At 36.0% G+C, this 26,680-nt stretch overlaps 1 protein-coding gene across 12 annotated transcripts in view; it reads left to right on the top strand.

The window, feature by feature from the left end:
• The window catches only part of CEP112 (centrosomal protein 112), a 437,573-nt gene that overhangs the window by 1,447 nt on the left and 409,446 nt on the right, over positions 1-26,680 (top strand). For 7 of the 12 annotated variants that reach the window (XR_015721256.1, XM_087854195.1, XM_087854194.1 and 4 more), the window contains exons 2-4: positions 4,138-4,251; positions 7,457-7,647; positions 9,919-10,091. Coding sequence is in view for 11 of the 12 variants with exons in the window: in XM_087854195.1 (XP_087710321.1) it covers positions 4,146-4,251; positions 7,457-7,647; positions 9,919-10,091 (470 nt within the window). In the remaining variant the exon portion in view is untranslated. Of the gene's footprint in view, positions 1-4,137; positions 4,252-4,308; positions 4,802-7,456; positions 7,648-9,918; positions 10,092-26,680 lie in introns of those variants that run through there. The other 5 variants (XM_045813974.2, XM_087854197.1, XM_045813972.2 and 2 more) reach the window with 4 other exon arrangements.

Here is a 26,680-nt window from a genome sequence, read left to right as displayed (position 1 = left end):
GCGCCAGTGAGTTAAATAAAAGACGCGATCAAATATAGATTATAACTATAAGCAAGAGTGACCCAATTAAGTTCTTTGTTTGCTTTTGAAATAATTTATGTGATTTGTAGGCACGTGAGAAGTACTAAGATAAAGCTTCAAGTAGTGATAAAACTTTGATTAGCTGGAACTAAGTAGATATAATTTGTTTATAAGGTGTAATTTATGTAGCAAGAATTCCTTGAAGGTTTGAAATGGTAACTTAATTTTTTCCTTTTTGCATTTCTTAATTTTGTTGGAGAATAAATAAGGGATAAGGAGATGCGGATTTTTAGCTTTTACCCTATACCACATTGACCCTTTATTGTGTTTTAAAGAAAACTGTACTCCACTATTGTGTGTCATTACAGCAATTCCAGTTGCCTTCCTACTTTTCAAAATATGTCTTTATTAGTTGGAGACATTGCTGACTTTTATGTAAATGATCAAGCAGTCAGGTATAATGGATCCAAGAGCTAGGGATTTCAGAATTTTAATCTGAGCTTTGTGTTTAATTTCATGAGTTTGAGGGAGTCTTTCAACTGTTGAGTTTTAGTTTTCCCTAACATTAAACGTTAACATCTCCTGTGTGTGTGTCAAAGAATTTATTGTGAATTAGTAATTATTAGAAATCTTTTTGCTTTAGCTTTATCTCCGTGCTCTCAGGCAAATGTTTGAGCACATGGGCAGGATGCACTGTTTAAGCCTGGGAGTGCTCCTAGGCTAGAGCTGTGCTTAAAATTCTGAGTTTGGGAGTTTTCATTTGTCTTTTCATCCATTTGAATAGTTGCTTTTTAGCTTCATGATCTAATATCCTGCAGTGCTATCATAGCCCTCTGTAACCAAGTGTGTAACAGGTGTAATTATATAGGAATGCAGTTAGTTATTGTAGGAATGCAAAACAACCAACCAAACACCCCCAAGCCAACTAACCAATCAGAAAATGCATTTAAATAAAATTTGATTTAACCAAGTCTTACATTTGAAAATGTGTTTCTTCTACTGTGATGCAGAAGGTTAGGATGACCAGTTTTGGTAAATAGAATTAAGGCCATATACTTCTATTCTAGAAGATCTGTTTGGTACTCAGAACAGAATCTTCTAAAAAATGATTAGTCTCACGTCGAAGTGGGACATTATTCTCTTTTGTTAGCATTTATTTGCCAGTCGATTCTTTAGCTTCTAATAACGTGCCACGTAACATGCCAGGTACCTACTAAGATGTACGGGTCATGGGCCCTGCCTTCTGGGATCATCTCACAGGTGGTGGAAGGCATGTAAATAATATACAGATGTGTACAAAAAATAATAACATGGTGACCACTGCTCCACAGATATGAGCAGTGCACACTGAGAATGGGACACAGGAGTCTAGGCTGAGCGGGGCAGGCTTTTCTCAGAAGTGCCATTTGAGCTGCATTTACCTGGCTGCGGGCAGAGGGAACCGCCTGTGGAGAGGATGCGGCATCGTGTCAGGGCTTGGAGTGTTGCACGAATGGCGCAGAGGTCACTGGCGGGGATGTGGCCCTTGGCAGGTGGATGTATTAGGCAGCATGTACGTACGTGGGGAGAGGTGAGAGCTGGGCTCAAAACGCAAAGGCACTCATAGGCCTAACTTTGGCTTTAGATGGTATCTTGACGTAGTAAGTAGTCAAGAGAGATTTTTAAATAGTGATCGGCCTAGCTTTGCCCTTGGGGAGCTTACTCTGGTACCAGTGACTGAAGTAGGGAAACGGGGCGGGGGGGGGGGGGGGGGAGCAGGGGAGGCCAGGGGAGTGGTGGGAAGGGCTTTCCCTGAGACAATGGCAGTGAGAAGAGAGACACTGGCAGATTTTGAGACAATGCTGAGTATTTGTTGCTATATTGGCTTGATGGGGGGTTAGAGAATGGGAACAATGGAGGGAATGGCGGCCGCGGGGCTGGGAAGTTTGAACCCTTGAGGAGGTAACTGATAGGTGATGGAAGTGTTGGCGTTGGAGAGGACACAGAAGCAAAGGAGGTAAGGAGGTATTCTGTTCTCTTAGAGGTAAGTTGAGAGGTGGAAGGAAGAACATTTTGGGGTGTCACCACCTATTATTTTTCCCATGAAGCAGGAGGTAGGATTTTTTAAAATTGAGAGTGAGGGGAGGCAAGAGGAGTTTGAGGGGCTTTGAGATGTCTGGCAGAAGCTTAAAAGCAGCTTTGTGGAGGGGGAAATAGTAAAAGACACCTGAGGGTTCAGGTAAGGTGGGAAGCTGTCTGACTGCGGGCAGCGCCATTTTTCTCCAGCAGACCCTTCGTGAGGGCGTCGCAGGAGTGCAGTCTTGGTGAGGGAAGTGTACAGATTTTTGACTTAAGGAATTTCGTCAAAACCTACTGATTTTTGGGATTCACCTTCTTGTAGGTAGTGTTTCTCTTGCTAATTTGGAAGAAATGCAAGGACTAATATTTTATATTTTTTGAGGGGAATTAAAAATTTTGAATTTACATACAGTTAAAAATCACTTTTTTGGTGTACAGTTTATTGGCCTTTTACACTTGCATAGAATAGGGTCTTATAACCTCCTATACAAATGGTATGCAGAACAATTTCCAACACCCCAGCTACTTCCCTTGTGCCCCTGCTTTGTAGTCAGACTCTCCCCTAACGGCTAAGCCCTGTGAACCCCTGATCTGTTCAGTATACTCATACCGTTTGCCTTTTCTAGGATGTCATACGAATGGATAGCTAGAGTATGTAGCCCTTTGACCCCTTCTTTCACTCAGCATAATACATTAGAAGTTGATCCACGCCCTGTCAGTAGTTCATTGCACTCCTTCATTGTGTGGATACACCGTAGTTTGTTTACTCCCCAGGTGAGGGACATTTGGGTGGTTTTCTGTGTTTGGTGATTACCCAAGAAAGAAGCTGTTCCAAGGCTTATATTCAGGTTTTTGTGATTATAGACTTGGTTTCACTTGAGTAAATACCTAAGAGTGGGATTTCTGGGTCATGTACGGTAAGGGTATGTTGGACTATGTAAGAAACTGCTAAATTGTTTTCCAGAGTGGCTCTGCCGTTTTGCATTCCTCCCAGCAGTTCATGAGAATTCTTGTTCTGTGCTCTCCCCAGCATTTGGTATTGTTTATTTGGTATTTTTTATTTTAGCTGTCCTAATAGGTATAGTGAGATCTCATTGTGATTCTAATTTGCATTTCCCTAATGATTAATGACATTGAGCATCTTTTCATGTGTTTAGTTGTCATTTGCATATTTTCTTTGGCAAATGAACTCTTTTTTTTCTGTTTATTTTTGGTGGGTTGTTTTCTTATGGTTGAGTTTTGAGAGTTCTTTATATGTTTTTCATATAAATCCTTTATGAGGTATATGATTTACAAATATTTTCTCCCCGTCTGTGGCTTATCTTTTCAATCCCTTAATGGAGTCTTTTGCAGAGCAGAAGTTTTTTATTTTGGTGAAGGTCAATATAATAATTTTTCCTTTATGGGGAGTGTTTTTGGGGCCATATCTAAGAAATCCTTGTTTAATCCAAGGTCATGAAGATTTTCTCCTATGTTTTCTTCTAAGAGTATTATAGTTTTACATCTTACACCTTAGGTCTTTGATTTCTTTTGAGTTAATTTTTGCATACAGTGTACGGTTTAGGTTGAGGTTTATTTATTTATGATGCATATGGATGCCCAGTTGTTACAGTGTATTTGTTGTAAAACCAGTCATTTCTCCATGAATTGCACGTTTGTCGAATGCCTGCTGTCCATACTTGTATTGGTCAGTTTCTGAACTCCAGTCCGCTCCGTGGGTCTGTGTGCCTTACCCTCTCACCAATAGCCATTGTCTTGATCACTTAGCTTGACAGCACAGCTTAAGATCAGGTAATTGAGTTCTCCAACTTTGTTTCTTTTCAGAATTGTTTTTGCTATTCTAGGTCCTTTACATTTCCATATAAATTTTAGAACTGGCTTGTGCATATCTACAAAGAATACTGTTGGAATTTTGACTAGAATTGCAATATATCTGTAGATCAATTTGGGGATATTTAACACTGTTTAACACTAATGAGTTTTCCTTGACCCCTTTCATTAGAGCTGTGTAGTTCTCAGCAGACAGATCTTAATATTTTAATTTTAAATCTTTTACAGACTGAACTATGGAAATAGGAAGTGAAGAAGAAAAATGGGAGAAGCTGGATGCAGAATTTGATCACTTTGTGGTAGATATGAAGCCTTTTGTTCTAAAATTACCCCATAGATCAGGTAAGATTATGATTGCAAACCAGATTCTTTTTTTTTTTAGAGAACGGGTTTTTTTTTTTTTTTTTTAAAGATTTTTATTTTATTTATTTGACAGAGACAGCCAGCAAGAGAGGGAACACAAGCAGGGGGAGTGGGAGAGGAAGAAGCAGGCTCCTAGTGGAGGAGCCTGATGTGGGGCTCGATCCCAGAACGCCAGGATCACGCCCTGAGCCGAAGGCAGATGCTTAATGACTGCGCCATCCAGGCGCCCTGCAAACCAGATTCTTAAGATTAATTTTTTTCTTTATTTTTTCAAGCCAATGAACTATCAAAATGAAAAGAAAGCTTAATTTCTTTTTTCTTTCTTTCTTCTTCCTTTTTTTTTTTTTTAGTTAAAAATTTATTAGAGAGTGTGTGTATGTGAGCGAGGGGGAGGTGAGAGGGAGAGAGAGAATTTCAAGCAGACTCCCTGCTGAATGCAGAGCCTGACCGGGAACTGGATCTCACCACCCTGAGATCATTACCTGAGTTGAAATGAAGAGTTCGATGCTCAACTGACTGAGCCACCCAGGTGCCCCCAAAAGCTAAATTTCTTTAAGCACGGTTTCATCTTAAGCTGACGTAGAATTGTTTGCTTTGAGCTATTCAGGGGTAAATAGAAATTTAGTGATAATATCCTAGTAAACTGTGGAAAGATCTTACTGTGATACCACTCTCAGAGCTTAAAGCCCATGGATCTCTGACGTTAGCGAGAGCTGTTTCTTCCTGCATCTTTTTCCGCCCTGAAGTGCTTCCTCTTTCAGGAGCCTACTATCTGTCTGTTCTCTGACAGTTTTATTTATCAAGCAGAAGAAATATCTATTGGTCTTGTATGCTTATTGGATGACTGAATGAAATCAATTGTGAATGAGTTTTTGTTGCTATCTTGTCTGTAATTCCTGGCCTGTTTACTCTAATAATGGGATGAGAGTCTTTGTATCAAGTCAAAGACTTTTCAGATAATTTAAGGCATCAGAGAAAATTGGAGAGAGTTTGGGGAACCAGGATGATTGTCTAAGCCACAGTAGGCTGTAAAGGTAATTCTGATTTGGTAGTGGGGAGTGGGGCCAAGAAACTCTGGCTTTTACCCAAGTTTTGTCCAAGTTCCCTGTTTCCCTGAGGTGTCTAAGTGAACTCCGTTTGTTCCAGGGAGTTGCACTGGACAAAGGGAGTGTAGTGTACGAGTTCTGCATCCTGTGGTCACTCATTGTTCCGGGGCTGCAGCCGTTCTCAATCAGGATGGCTTGGCATGGTTTTCCTTCCATGCTTCTTTCTCTACTCTCTTTTGCCTCGTCAGACTGTAACTTCCTCTTTCTCCCTCTGCTAGTCTTCAAGATGCATATTTCATGTCCTGTGGCTCATTCGTGATTATTTGTATTGTTTGTATATTATTTGATTAATTGTATTTCTATTTCATGATATCTGTACTGTGTTCTGATAGTCACTACCTTTTTTTTGTGGTCTTAGATCTGCTGAGTAGGACAAATTTGCATTAATGTCTCCCATTATAAATGTATTTGAAATAAAACTATCCTCATATTTCATTTTCTTTTAAAAATGGATGTTAGGTACATAGAATTGGATTAATTTTAATCTTTGGTTCATGATTCGTCAGTATTGGTATATCCTGCCCTTTTAATTAATTAATTACTAATGAATGTTCCAGAACTCAAATCCCAATCGAGAGCCTGAGCAATGATAATAATTTATATCTTCTTACAGCTAAATGCTACTTCTGATAATGGCTCTCCCCAGTATTTTATTTTATTTTATTTTATTTTATTTTATTTTATTTTATTTTTTTAAAGATTTTATTTATTTATTCAACAGAGATAGAGACAGCCAGCGAAAGAGGGAACACAAGCAGGGGGAGTGGGAGAGGAAGAAGCAGGCTCATAGCAGAGGAGCCTGATGTGGGGCTCGATCCCATAACGCCAGGATCACGCCCTGAGCCGAAGGCAGATGCTTAACCGCTGTGCCACCCAGGTGCCCCTCCCCAGTATTTTAAGTAGAGTAGTGAATTCTTTTCATGAACTAAATTGTACTAAATTCTGGCCATTAGGATATTATATAGATTTCAGTTTGCTGCAAGGCATATGGAAAATACATAGTTTGAAAAAGTGTTTTCTTAAGTTTATCAGTTTCACTTTTCCCCTCAAAGTACACCTGATATATCATGAAATTTGCTTTGTGATTATATAATTTTCAAAGCTAAAAATACAAAAGTTCTTTAAAGGTTAGCCCTCATACCTGTAGTGATAAATCTGGTATGAGCAAAGTGGTAAATCCAGCCCTAGCAATTTTTGTAGGTAAAACAATAAATGAATATGACCTTTAGAAACTAAGAGATTAAAGCAGACTTATGATTTATGTTAGCTATATAACCCTCAAATTGAGTTAGACTGATAAAAGATTAATGTCAAATAGTTTTCATGAGACCTAAAAACAATTCTGTGTCATGGTCAGATAAGGTAGTCAATAGGTCATTATATGTGGATTAAACTGTGCTGTATTTTTAAAGTAGTTTTTAAAGGGATAATTATTTTGCTAAATTACATGTTAGTAACCCTCAATTATTTTTAGAGAGGTTAAAAGAAAACCCTAAATTAATCAACTACAAATCTGAAATTTATCAGCTTAGTAAATAAAACATTTGAAATCTAATTTTGGGTTAAGTTTAAAGTGCTTAAATAAGATTGCATTTCAGCTCTCCTTTGGTTTGTGTAATTAGAATTATAGAAAGATTTAACACAGCTAAAATTATCTTAGAGATGTTTTAATAGCAAAATTTTATCTCAGAAATTATTCAATAGTGATCCAGAGATTTTATTTTTGAGAAAATATTTCTTTGCATTTGTCTTGCCTGATCACTAACTAACTGAAAAAGCTAAACCTCTCGGGTTGTCGAACCATAGCCTCCCAGGGCCAAATCCAGCTTGCTGCCTTTTCTCTAAAGTTTTATTAGAAAATACTGATGCCCATTTGATTACATGTGATATGTGACTGCTTTCATGTTATGGTGGCAGAGTCGAGTAGTTGTGCTGGCAAAGCCTAAAATGATGACCGCCTGGCACTTTACAGACAACGTTTGCCAGCCTCTGCTCTAGACCAAAGCAGATGTTTTATAGGTGTTTACTGTTTTATTTTCTGAAAAATCAAGTTTCTAATGGTTCTTATGTATTTCTAGAACGGCAGAGGTGTGCCCTTTGGATCAGAAAACTGTGTGAGCCTTCAGGAACAGGTGCAGGAACAATGGGCAGGAAGAATAGGAACCTGTATGCGAAACTGTTATTGCACATGCTGAAGCGAGGAGTGCTCGAAGGCCCCTTTGCACACCGACCTGAACCAGGGACCCTGAAGACCTTACCTTCGTACATGGTAGGTGTCATTGACCAAAAGGTGTCTTAGCTTCATTTCTTTAAAAATGTCAACTCATCATCCCAGTGGGGAATGGTTATATTATTAAGTTATAAGTCCTGGATAATATATGAGTTAAAACTGTTTGTTTTTCTTCCTAATTCACTTTTTTCCACTTCAAATAGAAATCAGATATTGGCCTTACGGGGATTATGTGTATTGATTTAGCCATCCCACAGTATTCTACTGTATTTCTGAAAAACCGAAAGTAAATTTTTTTTATATTGAACCTTAATTTCCCACTAGCTTTCCCTGGATAACCATAACCATAATTTATGTATATCAGTGAATTCTAGTTTATTAAACTCTTTCACATACATTATTTAAAAATTCATGAGAGGTTGGATTGAGTGACTTCTAAAGTTCCTTTCTACTCTCATAAAATGATGGTAGTAAGTTGGAGTTTATACTTCATTTAATTTCACTATCAAAACCAGCTCTTACAAAGGTAGTTATAATTATGTTTGATTGGTGAATTGTCACTTTCTTGATCCTTATAACCATGAAATATGCCTTGGTTTGTGTGGTCTTTAAATACTTGAGAAATCTGACTGGAGTACTTGGTATTGGTAGTTGCTATTAGGATATTTATGTATTTAAAAAACATAACTTCGGTTAACTTAAACCAAAATGCAGCGAAAAGGCACACTGCATACGACACGATAATTTTTTTGTCCAAGGCAGAGATGCCAAAAGTTGTAATGCTGTTTGTAATTGTATGTTAAAGTAGACCGTATATTTTGCTTCAGATCAGTGGTCTTGGGGGCAGTAGTCACCTGACTTGATATTCGATTGAACATTGCAGTGACTATCTCATAAAACTGACTTGGGATCGAGGGTCATGTGTCACCTTTCCCTAGAGAACACCCCTCTTGAGGATTCTTTGGGTGGGATTCTGAGAATTGTTGCCGAAGCTTCCAGTTAATGCAGAGTTTTCTTCAGAAATGTGTCAGGAAGTTCTGCTCACTTGAAAAACAGTGGGCTTCTGCCATTCTTAAAGACTAAAGGTAGAACATTGTCTGAAACACATTCAGATGTTGAGGTATGGGTGTGTTGCGTCATGTGTTTCCCATTCATACTCATTTCACAGAATCCTAGGAAAGGCTTGATTTCACAAATAATCACAATGAGAAGGCCCAGGGACCTGTCTTGGATTTTTGGTTAGTTTATGGCATGGCCAGAACTAAATTCCAGGTGTTCACTTCTGTTGCTCCTTCTTTACCTTATCAAGGGATTCCTAATTTTTGTTTCTGATTTTTATGGATTGTGGTTTCCCTGCCCACTGATTTAGTGTGTGTGTGTGTGTGTGTGTGCGTGTGTGCAGAATAATTAATGATCATAGCAAGAAATAGAACACATGATTTAAAAAGAACTTTCCATTTATCTTTTTTTTTTTTAATTGGGCATTTCTAGTATTCCATTTCATCTTCACTATTAGTTTATTAGCTATATCTCTCCTTTTTAGTAGTTGTCTTAGGGCTTACAAATTGCATCTCTAATTTATGGCAGTTTACCTTCAAACGTATTATACCAATTTATGAATTATAGAAGAAACTTGCAAGATTTCCTCCTCCCATTCTTTGTGCTATAAGTTTTCATACATTTCACTCCTACATGCATTTTATTATTATTATTTTTAATTTTAATTCCAGTATAGTTAACATACAGCATTGTATTAGTTTTAGATGTATGATATAGTGATTCAACAAGTCTATACATCACTCAGTGCTCATTGTGATAAGTGTACTCTTAATCCCCTTCACCTATTTCTCCCATCCCCCCACCAACCTCCCCTCTGATAACCACTGGTTTATTCTCTATAGTTAAGGGTCTGGTTTTTTTGTTTTGTTTTGTTTTGTTTTGTTTTAGGTTTGCTTCCTTTCTCCTTTGTTCATTTGTTTTATTTCTTAAATTCCACATATGAGTGAAATCTTGTGGTCCATTTATCTTTTTACAAAGCTATATTTTTTATAATACAAATAATTATCAGATTTATCTGTTATAAAATTTTTATCATTTTCAGATTTCTTATACAGCAAAGCATAACTAAAATGTAAAATGTTATCCATTTTATGTATTTTAATATTTCATAATTCATTATGCATTTTTTTGTGATTGAATTTAAGTTGAGTATTTGAAAGGCTGTTACCAGACTTGAAACTTGATGGAAATCTTAACTATATCATTATAGTACATTTTGAAAGAATAATTTTTCTAATTTTTAAAAATCAGTCCATCTATTTTGATGAACCAAATCCAGCACGAGCAAAAGTTTCAAGCCCGGAAGGATTACCAGACTGGGTAATGGGTGAGCTGGGGACCAGTGAACACAAGTTAAATGAATCATGGAAGCTTTCTTCCGGAGAAGATTACTCTTTGGTGCAGTCACCGACTGATACACACAGGTACGCTATGAAAATGGGATTTAAACATGATTCACCATTTAGTCTGTCTTTAGATCTAGTTCATATGTTGTTTTTCCTTGTGGGTTTTTTTTAATGGTAAGTAGTTGGTTTACTTTATAATTTCATTAAAATTGAGGGCTGTGGGGCTCCTGGGTGGCACAGCGGTTAATCGTCTGCCTTCGGCTCAGGGCGTGATCCCGGCGTTATGGGATCGAGTCCCACATCAGGCTCTTCCGCTATGAGCCTGCTTCTTCCTCTCCCACTCCCCCTGCTTGTGTTCCCTCTCTCGCTGGCTGTCTCTCTCTGTCGAATAAATAAATAAAATCTTAAAAGAAAAAAAAAATATTTTAAAAAAAAAATTGAGGGCTGTGAAGTGATGTCAGGTAGGAAAAACAACAGTTTTGCTTTAACATTTACGATATATTCAAGATTCTGTTACAGTTTTAGCCACTTTTTGGGTATCTGTTAAATATATATACATCCCATTACTTGGCAGGTAGTGTGTGAGAACCTTTAAATAATTTCATTGTTTTCCTTCATGACAAGCATGAATTAAGAACATTATTAATGATTTCAACAAAATATAACATCTTGCATATTCATTTTGAATCTTATGCTTGAATTTCTCTTCTTTTCCCCTCATTGAACAATATTTGTTTTGATTTAATAAAGTAATGAATGTAAAAGTAAACCCCATTCAGTTGTGTTTTCTCACCAAAGCACTAAACTTAAGTAGGATTTTTAGTGCAAATAAAAATAAATTTCTGAGTTTTTCAAGTACACAAAGTTTACTGCTGTTGTAGTATATAACTTTTGGCCTTTAAGGGGTGCTAGAGTCACATTGGGCTTTTATCATATTTTGAATTTAACTTTGGCATCGTTTTCTGAAATGTTAAAATATCAGATGGTGGCAATTGACATGGACCATACTTTATACTTCACTCCTCACCATTCTCTTGCTAGTTTTCACTGTTTGGAATTTGATATGGTTAACAGGGTAATCTTTCTTTTTTTCTATAATATTTTTAGTTACTCAGAGACATATTATTAGTAATTTGAAATGTCTTCATGGTTGATGTAGTCTGGTTATAGGTTTTTCAGATCTCAGATATTATGATGGAAAAGGGCAGTTAAATGAATACAATGCAAGAGATCCAGTCCACATGAATTTTTTTTTTTAATCAGAAGGGGGAAACAAAATGGAGAGCAAAAAAGGAAGAGGTGGTAGGATTAAGGATACTTTGAGAAGATTAAAGAGAAATGAATAGATGAGTTACTAGCAGGTGGTGTTAGATATTTATTTTTTCGATCACAGGAGATAGAAAAATAGAAGAGGTGTTATTGTGGAATTTTTCTTAGCCTTATAGCAGGTAAATGGAGGTGTAAAGAGATTGTGGTCTGCATACAAAGAACACAATTCTTGGTTTGGCTGCAGAATCCATTAGGTGTTTGCCAAAACATTTCTTGAATGTCCAACTAAAAGCTACATTCCTTTCTAGGGAATGAGTATGGAGATTACAGTATAAAGGTGAACTAAATAGTTTCCCATGTCTTGGAGCTGAGCAGAGGTTGGAAACTAGTGATCTTCTTGGACTGAGTGACTCATGTGGATAGATTTGTTTTTGTTTGACTTATATAGCCTTTAAAGATTTTTGAACGAGTTATTCAAAATTAATAATTGGGGAATTTCATATAAACCACCTAGTTTTTTGGACTATTGAAAAAGCTGTAGACCCAGTTGTCTTTCCAGAAGACACCCACAGGTTGGAGATAAGGAATACGTGGTTACTCCCCTAATGCAGCATGCCTTCACTATTTGCTGCTCATTTTTCACACTAAGTTTGAGGTCAGTTGCATTTCTTGTTGAGTGTGAGCTTTTTCCCCCTTTTAAGTAGGGTTGAGAAGTGAAAGAAGTATTTCTTTCACATTTTTACATCCCATCACGAGTGGAAAGAGGAAAGGTGGATGAAGAGGGATCATGTGACTCAAAAAGAGGAGAGAGACTACATCTTTGTAGAAGTGAAGACTACCCCCTCACATCTGGCAGCATTATCACTCATTTGTTACCCAGACCCTACAGACACTGGATTTCTAATGGTTGTTTTAGATAAATAGGGAAGAGAGTTAGGTGCATGGATAATTTCCATGTAATGGTTATGTGTAGTTGTGGAGATGTTTGTGAAGATTGAGGTGTGTGTATTAAGGTTTAGGATAGGAAATAGATTTGAGATCTCAGGGAGTCCAGGTGAATGGGCTTTTCTTCCTTGGAACAGAGGATGAAGTGTAAGAAAATAAAGTGAGAATATTCTTCAAATATGACTCAGTGACTTTTCTAGAAAATGATACCATAGTAAAATCTCCACAATTTTAACATATAACTTCTTTTTCTTTGTTGCTCACCTGTAATAAAATGGCATGTAATGAATGTAAAGTGATTCAGATATGAGGCATTAGCTATCAGTTATATAATAAGTAATTGAAAAGCAGTCAGTCCTTTGGTCCTCCTCAGTCCTTCAGATCTCACTATTCAAAAAAGTCTTACTTGACCCCAGGTCTGTTTAAGGGACTCTGTGTTTCCTTGTTGCACTCATGACGTTCAAAGATTCCATATCTGTCCTCTGGGCTAGATTGTAAATGTCATAAGGCAGGGACTGTGCTTTTCCTATTTGCACTGTGGCTCCAGCACCTAGCGCTGGGCAGGAATCTCTTGGGAACTCCGTATTTGTATTTGTTGCGTGCTTACATGCATGAATGAATGGTGTTAGGCACTGCCACATACTTAAATTAATCTGTTCAAAAATCTTTTGACACAGGTAGATTGTGGCAGAGAGGATGGCCCACAATGATTAAAAAAACCTTTCAGGACAAGTTGAGGAAAGGTTAAATTTTAGAAGAAGTTAAGAGAAGTGTGGATATAGGCTACAGAGATGCCCTTCACACATTGGGAGGAATATAGACAGTGAGCTGGAAAAAGATATACTGAAATATCTTTCTGGTCAAGTGTCAGAATTCCGTGAAGGCTAACAGCCAGTTAGTGCTACCAAAACAAAACTTCTCCGAATATCTTTTCTTATGTTTTTCTCTTAATTTAATTCAATCTATTTTCAAATTTTAATTTGATTTAAAATTTTAATCCACATGTACACAAATTAACAGGAATTTGTAATTTTATATACATGAAGGCATTTAAAAAATAAAACTGACCTTTACTTTAGCTAAGGGCAATAAAATTGATTTAAAAGCCAAATACATAATATGTGAGATGAGATCAGAAGTGTTGGTGAAGAGGCTACTGATGGTCTGTCTTCATTTTTCTAAAGTTGCTCCTTTACTGAGTGGTCATACTGTGCTAACGAAAAAGTTAGTATCTGCTAGTGTTGACCTAATACATCTAATCAGTTCTGTAAGAAATTGTTTTAAAAAGTTTAAGAGGCTTATAATATTTGACACATGTATGTTTTTATAGTGAATAATTTATTGTTACTTAGAACTGAAGTTTAATGCTGCCTCATAAATTTTACAACCACTTCAACTTGTCCTTTGAAAAACCTCTTTAATCTTAAAAGATTTTCCCCCTTAGTGTTTCTTTTTTGATCACTTTATAAAATCCTGCTTTACTTAGACCTTTTTGTATGTGAAGTATTTCTAATGGCATTTTAGATTATGCTGTTTGTGTCCTAGCCTTTTCATATTATTAAAGATGCAGAGCCCTTTTGAAGCCTCTTTGTTAGGCCTCCCTATTCAGTAGAGGTGGCACCTTTCCTTTACCTTTATTCTTCCTGTAGAATACGGGGTGTAGCTTCGTTCTAAACATGTTGAAGTAGTATGAGGTTATATTCTCTCTTGCTTATTCTCGTGCTTTTTCCCCCCCCACCAAATACACATCATACACTAGTAAACTTAGCATTTCACATCAGACAGCTTTGACACATAGCTAGTTCCATCCTGGTTTTATTCTTTGCTTTCCTTTTTCAGAGTTCTTGGTTTAAGGTTAGGTTATTACCTATGTTTTCTTTTAGAAAAACCACTTTTCAAATCATTTTGCTATTTTATTAGAGATCTATTACTGCATTTAAATGTCAAATATCTGCTTATTTTCTTGACAGTGAAATATTTTACTTACATTTGAGTTTGGAGCATGGTTTTACAAAATGTTACTGTTGAGACTGTAGACTTAGATCTCATCCCCGTACGTTTGGCTGATTTCATTTAGCTCTGCAACCATGAGCTGTATCCATATATATTGCTTCCTGGTCATCCTTCAGATACTTACCACTGTGACCTGGTAAAGACCTTAATTATCTTTGTGGTAGACAGACTTTCAGGTGGCTCCATGGTCCTCCTCTGGGTGTTCACAGTCTTGTATAATCCTACTCCTTGGGTGTGGGCAGGACCTGTGACTTGATTCCAACTAATAGAATGTGGCAATTGGGATGTCACTTCCATGATTACATTATGATATGTAAGACTCTGTCCTGCCAGCAGACTGGCTCTAGACTCTTGGCTGTCTTTTCCTTGCTGGCTTTGAAGAACCAGGCTGCCATGAATTCTCTAGCTCTATGGAACTGAATGCTGCTGATAACCATGCGAGCGGGGAAAGTGGATCCTTCCCCAGTAGAGCCTCCAGATGAGAACCCAGCTCTGGGCAAACCATGATGGCAGCCTCATATGGCCCTAAGCAGAGGACCCAGCTCAGCTGCACCTACACTTCTGACCCACAGAAACTAAGAAAATATTTAAAATATATGTGTGTTGTTTAAAGCTCTTCAGTTCGTGGTAGTTCATTATGCAGCAATAGATGACTAATACAGTTTTTATCCTAATTATAGGGAATTATATAAACTATATACAATACATGCTTCTTGTAAAAACCTCAATGTAGAAATATGTGGAGTAAAAAGTCGAAGTCCTTCTCTCCATGTCCTCCTATTCCACTTGCCTCATGGGATGTAATAGTCATCAGCAATTTGATGTGTCTCATTCTACAGTAGACACATAGCCACACAAATGTAATTAAAAAATTATAAATCAGTTTATACCAAACTAATTAGTATATTAGTTTATACTAGTATATGTAAACAGTGTGTGCATATATATATGTACTGTTCTGAGACTTTTGCCCCTTAACCATGTCTGAACCTGTGTCATGGAGTCTGTGTAGTCTTTTTAATTGCAGATCATAATCCATAGTGCGGATTTACTGTAATTTAACCTAATTTAACCTGTCTCTGTTGCTTTTAATTCTTTATTGTTATAAAGAATGCTTTAGTTAGCATTTTGGCACATACACCATTGTGGAACTGCATGTATCTTGGACCATTACTGATGCCCAGAAAAGAAATCGCTGTTTCAGTAGCTAGGGACATTAACGAATTTAATGGATAAACTATTGATGAGATTATTAGTAGGTACATCTTGTGGGTTGATAACAAAAATCTCTATGGACTAGTATGGGGAGATCTCTAAGATATATAAAGTTTAAAAGAAATATATGAAAGTATAGTAGGCTTCCATTTATGTGTGTATGTATATTTTAAAGAGAATACGTGGATTCTCTTACTTATGTGTACATGCGTAAGGGATATTTGCGGGCGCCACATTTGAAACAGTTTTACCTTTAGAACATAAGACTAGTCTGCTGTGGAAAGTTAAAAACTTTTATTTTGTACATGTGTCTATGTTATTTTTAATAGCCTACACACTTATTTTTTGATAGATTGTATTAAGTTGCCCTCCAGAATACCATCTTGTTAAGATGTTTGGGCACACACATCATTAACATTAGTGATGCACATTTAATTATATGTAATAGATAAACAAGTTTAAACATAAGAATGAAATTTTCCCAATAAATAAATAAATACTTGTGGATTTCACTTGTATTTCTAATTTGTTAAAACAGAAATCAAGTGGGACAAGTTGTACCATTTATGGAGCATCTACTGTATGCTACATACTATTCTAGAAATCTTTTATAAGTTATCTGATTTCATCCTCTCTGCAGTTCTGTGAGGTTGACGCGAAGGCCCTTTGTATTTATAGATGAGGTAACAGCAGCAGAACGGTCGTGCCACTTTCCCAGTCATGGATCCAGTTTCAGAATCTAGGTCTTGATGATTCCAGACCCTATGTTCTTTCCAGTCTACCATGTAGGCACGGGTACTTTTCACAGCAAATATGGAAATTCCGCTTTCATCCATCTTTTTCCCCACTTGAGCTGCATCAGCAGTCGTGGGTGACTGTGCCTTTGTTCTTGGTTATTTCTAGGTTGAGCTGAAATGAGGCAGTTTGCCTTTGTTCAAATCTCACTTCTGGCACTTGGCAACCATGTGTCCTCAGGCAAGTTACTTAATTTCTCTAAACCCTGGTTTCATCATTTATAAAATGGAGATCTAGAGCTTCTGATGTGGGACCTGGGACAGTGTGAGCTGTTGTGGCCACCATCATCGCTGGCACGGTGATTGTTATTTTAAGAGTTCCTGCAGGGGCTTGCTTCTCTAATTATCTAATTTTCCTAAAGGATATTATCTTAAAATCCATTGGTCAATTATTTCGAGTTACTAAAAATCATTGTGTTCTTGAGAAAAATAAATTAATAGTTAGGCAGAAAGATTCTCATCATAAGTACGAATCCTGCACACTCTCAGAATAAAGAGTGGTAACAGTATTTTAAAAGAGGCTTCGAAGGAATCTTTATATAACTGAGCAAATCCCTTCCTCCTCAGATAGAAGGAATACAATGTAGCTGGCCCCACTCCCACTTTTTTTTTTTTTTTTTTGCATTTGGCCATACCCTGAATTAGAAGCTGCCTAAATAATAGTTAGACATAAGTTCATGTTGCCTCTGTATATTCTTTTTGTGCGTTATCCCAAACACAGAACACAAAGATAATAGGTTTTATTCTTGTCTTCTGATTCCGTGAAAAATGTTTTGAAGCTTCTTTTTAATGGCTTGTAATTATTTTTATGACTTTTCAGTGAAGTATGATGTGGTTTGGTAGCTTATCACCAAAGTGAAGTTAGGGTCTAGTTAGGGTCTAGAAAAGATGAAAAAGAATGATTTAATACCACTTATTATTTTTACTTGAAACTTTGCTTAAGAGTTATGGTTTAGGAGAGGGTGGAGGGGAGTAAAGATGAATCAGCCTCCTTCCCAGTGGAAGAAACACATGGATTCTGCTAATTTTAGAAGACTTTGTTCATGAAAAAGAAGGCATTAGTTTAGATTTCTTTAGATGCCATTTTATAAAGAGATACCATCTAGGTTACATAAAAATTCTAGGAGTATGCAAACAATTAATATTTATTATATATTTTATCATATTAGATTCAGGCTATCTTTATAGGAATTAAAGTTTTATCTTTTAATTTATGTTGGGTCCTCTAAATAATAAATTTGTTCATACCTATAAGAAAGGACTTGGAGAATAATTATCCTATTTTAAGTGATTATAGAGGACTATAATTTTTGCATCTTGCTTTAATGAGATCCTTCTATGGGTTATTTGATGCCAGATTTTAGTTTGGAATGAAGAATCTAATTATAGCCCTGCCCTTATGGAAAATATGATTTGCTTTACAATGATCCTCTTTATGATGTGGTTTTCCAGGAATGCATTGCAGCAAAAAGCTGGGACTGTGTATGTCCTTTAAAAATGTCTTACGTTACAGCTAGCATTTCATTTGCTTGTGCAGTTACGAACATGACCAGCAGATGGTGATCAAGTATAATGAAAATGTAATTGTGACTCGATCTATGTGGAAAAAAAATTTTTTTTCACTTTAAAAATAATGATGTAATTTTTTGGTCTGGATACTTTAAAAACTGTAATAAATCTTTTTACTTTGTTAAGCTCTATTTTTATATGTAAATGACATTGACACTATAAATAGCCCCCCTCCTAAATCGTTGGATAGATATATGGGGGAGCTGATCAGTACCTTTCCTTCCTAGGGATTCTTCATATCCACTGGCATAAATAAATACGGTTGGGATTACACATAGTAAAACATCTTTAAATGTTCACTAAGTACATTCATTATATTTACAAATAGCCCGGTTGTTTGGGCAAAGATATATTCTACAGCAGCACTGTCTTTGCAGTAGAACTTTCTGCATGGAAATGGTCTATGGCTATGCTGTCCAACATAGTAGCCACTCTTCACATATGACCACTAAGCACTTGAAATGTGACTGGTGTGACTGAGGAGCTGAATTTTACATGGTAATTAATTTAAATAGCCACATGTGATTTAGTGGCTGCTGTGTTGTGCTTGGAGCTGTAGACTTGGGTCTTCTCGGCCAGGCCGTTGTAAAACCTGACCTACTAGTGGAGAGCTGGTGTCTTGATGGGGCCGTGGGATGCAGACAGGGGCTAGGAGTTGGGTGTTGGTGCACGGAGACCACCTCTGCCCCAGAGCAGACCTTTTTTCTGTGCTTCCTTGTAATTTCGCAGGTATCTCTTCTTTGATGATAATCACCCATGATCAACACCTAGTTGCTTTTCTTTCAGTCAATCTCAGGTTTCAGAGGAGCTCTTGTAAATAAATAGTTTTGAAAGAAAGAAAAATTAATCATTTTTCTTAAATTAATTTTCGTCACCATTTTGTTTGGGTAGAACACTTAGGATGGATTATATCTGATTAATTTGATATTTTTGATACAGTGACCACTTAACCTTGAGCTCTAGAAGTAAGTCTGCTACGTAAATGAAGAATGAAAACTGTTTCTTAGGGTATTCCATAAAACATAACATGTCATTCTCATAAAACTGCTTAACTACTCATTAATTTTCAACATTAATGTACTAATTAAATATCATTCTTTGGTGTTTACCAAGGCAAGGAAGTGGCAACAAAGTGTAACTGAAATGGAATTGCTTTGAAAATAATGGCCTTGCTTTTATCTTAGGCTTTTTATTTATTTTTTATTTTTTTAGTGAGTCAGATTTTTGACAAACGTCACTTTTTAAAAAAGTTTTTAATGAGTGGGGCTTTGTAATAGCATCTTTTTATTTCACAGGCAAGTTTCTTTTTGTGAGATCATAGTGCTGAACAGTTTTGATTGTCCTTTTAATACACGAAAAAGGATGCCAGTAAGCTTATAGGTATATGACCGTAAAACTTAATTTTAAGGTAATTAAAATACTCTCTAAGTGTTGTACTGTTAAACCAGAGATCTATTAATAAATATTGACTTAATTGAATGACTTTTAAAGGTGATTTTTATTTTTAATTTTTAAAATTACATGTGTTATTTTAAGGTAGGAAATGGGGAAAACATGGAGTCTTAAGTTTATGAATCTCTGGTCATTTTTTAGTTTTGTCAAGTATCTAATTTTTTTTTTTGTTTAGGTTTTCTTTTTATTCCTAATAAAGTTCCCTTTGAAAAATTAAAATAAATATGTTGTGGATCATTGAAAGTTATTTTTATTTTCTTATTTTCAGTGTTATTTGATAGTTTACTGCATTATTGTTTACTGCATTATTAATTGTTGCTATTTATTTTTATGTTTCACTTGTAATTTATCTATACCTTAAGAAGACGATTCTTCAGATGGTATATAACATATTACCCGCTGCTCAGATGAATGCAGAGACATGAAATCTAGTTCGTTCTTGCTTTACTTTTCTGATCATTTATAATGCAGTAGTTGTATTACTCTTGCGGTATTTTACAACTGTGATACAGCACCCATGTAAAAAGTGTACGAAAATATACAGGTACACTTTAAAGAACAGTTACAAAATAAACATCCCTATACTTTTGGCCCACCCAAGAAATAGCATGTTATACTACTCCAGGAGACCTTTGGGTGTCCTTCCCTATTGCCTCCTCTTCCCATCTTCTGAGAGGATCACTGTTCTGTCTTTTGTGTTAAACATTTCTTTGCTTCTTAATTTTTTGAATGTTATATAAGTGGGACCACACTTCATATATTATTTTGAAGCTTCTTTTTCTCATCATATTTCTCAGAATTATCCATGTTAATAAATGTAGCTGTGGTTCAATCTTTGTTTGTGGCAAACTTTTAAAATCAATATGTAACATACAACAAGACACACAATCTCAAGTCTAAAGCTTGATGAAGTTTTACAAAATGAATACCTTTATAGAATCACCTTTTAAATCAAGATAGAGAACATCACCAGCTCTCCAGAAACCTCTGTTTTGCTCCTTCCCGGTCATTTATCATCCCCCCAAAGTAACCACTATTCTGCATTATATCACCATAGATTAGGTTTAACTGTTTCTGATTCATAAAGTATGTCCACTTTTTTCTAGCTTCATTGTCTCAACATTATGTTGGGAGATTGATTCATGTTGTGGCATTTAGCAATGGATTATTATTTTTTTTTTATTTTACTACTCTATGAATATATCATATTTATATATCCATTCTACTGTTATTGAGCATTTGGGTTTTTTCCAGGTTTTGGCTATTATAAATAATGCTGCTGTGAACATTCTTTTACATGTCTTTCAGTGCACATATGTACACTATGTTGACTTGGAAGTGTAATTACAGTAGATACTGCCAAAGAATTTTCCCAAATGGTTATAGCAATTTACATTTCCATGGTAGGACTTCAGAGTCTGTGGTTCGCCATCTTTCCCAGCATTGGTTTGTCAGTTTCTTTTAGTTTTAGCAATTCTAGTATGGTGTTTTAAACTTGCATTTTCCCTCATGACTAATGACATCGAGCACTTTTCTCCAGGCTTTTTGGCCATTTGGATGTCCTCTTTTGTGAAATTCCTATTCATTTTTTAATAAAAAACGGATTGTCAGTCTTTTCTGTATTGATTTGTCATAATTCTTTATATATTCTGGATGCAAATTGTTTGTTGATATATGTATGGCAAGTATCTTTTCCTCCTTTCACTGTGTGTTCTGTTGAATGTTATTAAATTATAGTTTTATTTGTTATTTGTCTCTGGTACTGTTTGTGCTTGTTTTGTGTGTCCTGTTTAAGATTTCTTAAAATGCCTTACTTATCCCAGGATCATGGAGATACTTGCCTGTGTTAGCTTCTAGAAGCTTTCTAATTTTACCTTTCTCAATTAGGCATGTGCTACATCTGGAATTGATTTTTACGTATGAAGTGAGGTAGGGCTCCCTGCTACACCCTCCTGCCACTGGCCCAGGTTGGGGGATAGCCATTTGATTCCGCATTAAAAAAAAAAAAAAAAAAAGCCATTCTTTCCCCATTCTTGTAGTTGGCATCATTATTGTAAACTAGGAAATCTTATTTGTGTGGGTTTGTTTCTGGACTTTTATCGCTTCCATTGGTCTGTTTGTCTATCTGTGTGCTATTCCATGCTGCCTTAATTACTATAGTTTTGAAACAAATCTTGATTTTTAGTAGTGTGATATATGCTCTTCTTGGTTCTTTACATTCTCATTTAAATTTTATAAGTAGCTTACCAGTTTATACATACACATACAGACACACACTAACCCACACACACACCCCTTCTTTGAGATTGTGATTGGGAATGTATTGAGTTTGTAGATCAATTTGGGAAGAATTAATATCTTTATAATGTGGAATTACACTCCAAGGCCCAGGCAAGCAGTGATCTGCTTTTTGTCTCTATAGTTTTGCCTTTTTTAGAAATTTCATATGAGTGGGATCATAAACTATGTAGTCTTACGCATCTGGTTCTTTCACTTAGTGTGTTGTTATTGAAGTTCATGTTGCATGTATCTGTAGTTTATTATGAATAGTGCTGCTGTGGACATTCATATTGCAAATTTTTGTTTGAGCACATGTTTTTCATTTCTTTTGGGTAGATATGCAGTGGGTTGTATGATAAGTATATAGTTAACTTTTTAAGGGAAATATCAAACTGTGTTCCTAAGTGGCAGTACCGTTTTACATCCCCATTAGCAATGTGTGAGTGTTTCAGTTTTTTCACATCCTCAACTCTTGGTATTATCAGTGTTTTTGATTTTGGTCATTTTAATGGGCATGTAGTGGTATTGCATTGTGGTTTTAATTTGCATTCCCCTAATAACTAATTAGGCTGAGCATCTTTTCAAGTGCTTAATGGCCATTTGTAGATCTTCTTTGGAGAAATGTCTTTTCCAATAGTTACCTGCTCCCCACACACCCAACTACAATAATCACTATAGACATTTCTAAAAAGGAGAATAATGGGAGGCACAAAGTAGTCACTGGTCCATAGCAATTCTGAAATCCAGTTGGGCAAATATTAAAAATTCCTTAATTAAAGCTCGAGACCTGGGAGTAGTATTCCATGTCTCTTGGCTTCTCCCACTGGGTTCTTGATTCCATCTTCTGAGTTCTTATTTTTTCATGAAAGATAGCATGTATTTGCAGCTGAGTAATTTTCTCAACCTGCTTCCTTCCAGAAGAATTTTGGAGGTCCAGTGGCCCCTTTTCATTTTGTACTCTATCTTTTCAGTCCAGGAGAGAAGTGATTTTGCTGGTATAATTTTCTCAAAAACTTTGTAGATTTCCTGTACATCTTATTTATGTTCATTCCATTAGGCAAAAGCCACATATATTAATCTCATTGAGATTCCCTTTCCACATTGGGTTGCTTCTGAGAAGATTGAGGGACAATGACCTTAACCTTTCTGGAGACTCCATTGTTTGATTGAGAGGATCTGTATGGCATAGGCTTAATCTGTTTAAAGGTCTCTGTGTGTCAGTGTATAGTACTTTGATGTACCACCTTTAATCTTTTTGATCTTAAAAAAAAGATTTTTCATTTATACTCTTGGCTTTATCTCTAGGCAGTGCCCAAACGTCACTTGGATGACATTTCTTACTTTAGCATCTTTTGCCAGCTGGAGACTGAGAATTTTTAAAACCATGAAGCCCTGATTCTTTTTTCTTTTAATTTATTACTCTCCTCTTGCATTTTACTGTGGGCAACAAGAAATACTTTGCTTGGAAATCTCCTTCACTATATCACTTACCCAATTTATTAACAACATTTTCTATTTTACATGTTACTGAAGGTGATAGTGTGGCTTTCTGCCACTGTATAAAAAGGAGCCCTCTTCCTCTAGATTTTAATAACATGTCTCTCACTTCGTCTTGAGCTCTCACTGGCAATGTCTTCAAATTCCAGATTTCTACCTACAGCTTCTTCAAGTCAATTTTGTTTTTCACTAGCATACTATTCAAAGTCCTTCCATACTCCTACCACTATCTGGTTCAAATGACATTTAAGGCGTTAGTTATTATCTGTTGCTGCATAACAAATTATTCCAAGTCTTAGCAGCTTAAAAAGAATAAACGTTTATCATCTTGTGGACATGACTTGCCTGGGATTTGTGGCTCAGGTTCTCTTATAAAGCTACAAAGTATTTGTGGGGTGTTTGTCTGAGGGCCTCAGTATTATGGCTTTCATCCAGAGGCTTCCCTGAGTTTCTTGTTGTTTAGACTTCTCCAGTGGACAGCGTGCAACATGGCAGCTGGCTTGCATTAGAGAGAATAAGCCAGATGGAAACCAGGGTCTTTTTGTAAACTAATCTTGGAAGTGATATTCTATAACTTGTGTTAGATGCAGGTTATTAGAACTCAATCACTAGGTTCAGTGTACACTCTAGAAAAGAGCTTATACAAGGGCATGAATACCAGGAGATGGGGATCATTGGGAGCCATATTAGATATTGCATAGTACATACCTAGAACAAGTACTAAAAATATAATAGAAAGACCTATAACCAGGAAGAAATATAACTAGAGGGATTAAAATGGAATACAGTAAAGTTTTGTGACTAACACAAAAGAAGGTAGGGAAGGAAGAACAGAGGAACAAAGAGGAGATGGGACAAATACAAAACAAAGAGCAAAATGGCAGACTAAATAGAATCATATCAATAATTACATTAAATGTAAATAGACTCAACAGTTCAATCCAAAGGCAGTGATTGTTATATTGGATTAAAAAAGCAAGAACCAATTGTATGTTATCTATAAGAGACATACTTTAAAATACCAAGACAAGGAAATTGAAAGAGATGTAGAATGTAAAGAGATGTAAAATGAAAACAAGCATAAGAAAGTTGGAATGGCTGTATTAAATATCAGATAACATAGGCTGTAAGCTAAGGAGAATTATTAGAGACAAACATAATTTTGTAATGACATTAAGGGTCAGTTCATAAGCATGACATAACAATTATAAATATATATGTAGCAAATAGTAAAGCTTCAAAAACACGAGGCAAAACATAATAGCTAAAAGGAGAAACAGACAAATCCACAAATGTTGCAGATTTTAACACCCTTTCTTAGGAACTGATGGAGCAGAAAAATCAGTAAGGATAGAGGACTTGAAAAATGCACTGACTCACCTCAACCTCACTGACATCTATAAAATACCCTACCCAATAAGTGCAGGTTACACATCCTTTAAGTGCACATGGCATGTTCATCCAGATAGGTCATCTCTGGGTCATAAAAGAAATCTCAATTGGTCTCAGAAGATGAAAGACATGGAGTATATATTCTGTCCTCATTTGAATTTAATGAGAAATTAATAATACTATTGTACATCCAGAAAAGCCCTAAAATGTTTATAAATTTAAAAACTTCTTTTTTTTAAAAAAAGATTTAGTTTTAAATGATCTCCACACCCAGTGTGGGGCTCGAACTCACAACCCTGAGATCAAAAGTTGCATGCCCCACTGACTGAGTCAGCCAGGTGTCCCAAAAAAATCACCTCTAGGAAAGAAATCACAAGGGAATTTAGAAAATATTTTCAAACAGAAGATAAGGAAAATACAAAATATATGAGGTACAGCTAAGGCAGTGCTTAGAGGGAAATTTAGAGTTTTTAATGCTTATAACAGTAAAGAAGAGATATCAGGGTGTCTGGGTGGCTCAGTCAGTTAAGTGTCTGACTCTTGATTTCAGCTTAGGTCATGATTTCAGGGTCCTGGGATTGAGTCCAGTGTTAGGCGCCATGCTTAGCATGAAGTTTGCTTGAGATTCTCCCTCTCCCTCTGCCTGACCCCCGAGCTTGTGCACCCTCTCTCTCTCTCTAAAATAAATAAATAAAATCCTTAAAAAGAAAAGAAAAGAAGAGATATCTAAAATCAGTGCTAACAGCTCCCCCCTTTGGAAGCTGGAAAAATAAGAGGTGAGTGGACCCAATGTAAGTAGAATGAAGGAAAAAAATAGATGAATGGAAATTAATGCAACAGAAAGCAATAGAGAAACATCAATGAACCAAGCATTGACTTTTTTTTTTTTTAAGACTTTATTTGTCAGAGAGAGAGAGGGTGCACAAGCAGGGGGAGCATCAGACAGAGGGAGAAGCAGACTCCCTGCTGAGCAAGGAGTCTGATTCGGGACTTCAACCCAGGACCTTGGGATCATGACCTGAGCCGAAGACATACACTTAACCCACTGAGCCACCCAGGTGTCCGCATTGATTTTTTTTTTTTTTGAAAGCTAAATAAAATTGATAAATTCTGGTCAGACTGATCAAATAAAAAGAAATACAGTGACAAATATAAAAACCTGTAGAATTTTAATTTTGGCTTATATTTCCATTTTTTTGTTTTCTATAGGAGTATAAAGAAGTATGCATAAAATAATTATAAATATGTGTTAATGAGTACATGGTATAAGTAACAAAAAGCTGTGGAGAAAGATGTGGAGCTGTAAAGGAGTAGAGGTTTTGTATGCAATTGAAGTTTAAAATATATTGTTGTAATTTTAGGATTTTTTTTTTTTTTTGTGATGTTCGTGGTAACCACAAAGAAAATATACACAAAAGGCTATGAGACGGGAATCAAAACACGTCACTACAAAAAAAAATCAACTAAATAAAAAGGGTAGGCAGTAAGGAAGGAAATAGACAAATAAGCTATAAGAATACAGAAGATAACAAAATGGGAATAGTCTTTGTCCATCACTAATTAATTGCACTTTATATATAAATGTATTAAACCCCACAATCAAAAGTCATGGCTTAGAAGAATGGATAAAAAAATGCCAGTATCCAACTATATGCTGTTTACAGGAGACTCACTTTAGATCTAAGGACACACACACATTGAAATTGAAAAGATGAAGAAAGGTATTCCATATAAATAGTAACCAAAGGAGAACAGAGGTGGCTATATATCATGCAAAATGGACTTTAAATAAAAAACTGTTCTGAGACAAAGAAGGACATTATATTATGATAAAAGGGTCAATTCACCAAGAAGATTTAACAATTATAAACATACATGCACCAAACATCAGAAGTCCTAAATATATGAGGCAAACATTGACAGAACTGAAGGGAGAAATAGCTCTATAATAATAGTAGGAAACTTTGGTACCTCACATTCCCTAATTCAATAATGGATAGAACAATCAGAAGATTAATTAAGAAATAGAAGACTTGAACAACACTGTAGACCAATTGGACCAAACAGATATATACAGAGTAAATCACCTAACAACTGCAGAATACACATTTTTCTCGGGAGTGCATGGAATATTCTCTAGGGTAAACCATATGGTAGGCCACAAAAAGTCTTAATACATTTTGAAAAATCAAAATCACACAGAGTATTTTTTTCTGATCAAATTATAAGGAAACTAGAAGT

Source organism: Ursus americanus, chromosome 23 (genome assembly GCF_024610735.1).
Source record: "Ursus americanus isolate L20-20 chromosome 23, mUrsAme1.1.p, whole genome shotgun sequence".
Classification (NCBI taxonomy): domain Eukaryota; kingdom Metazoa; phylum Chordata; class Mammalia; order Carnivora; family Ursidae; genus Ursus; species Ursus americanus.
The sequence above is the reverse complement of the archived record's forward strand: the minus strand, read 5'-3'. Positions and strand labels throughout refer to the sequence as shown.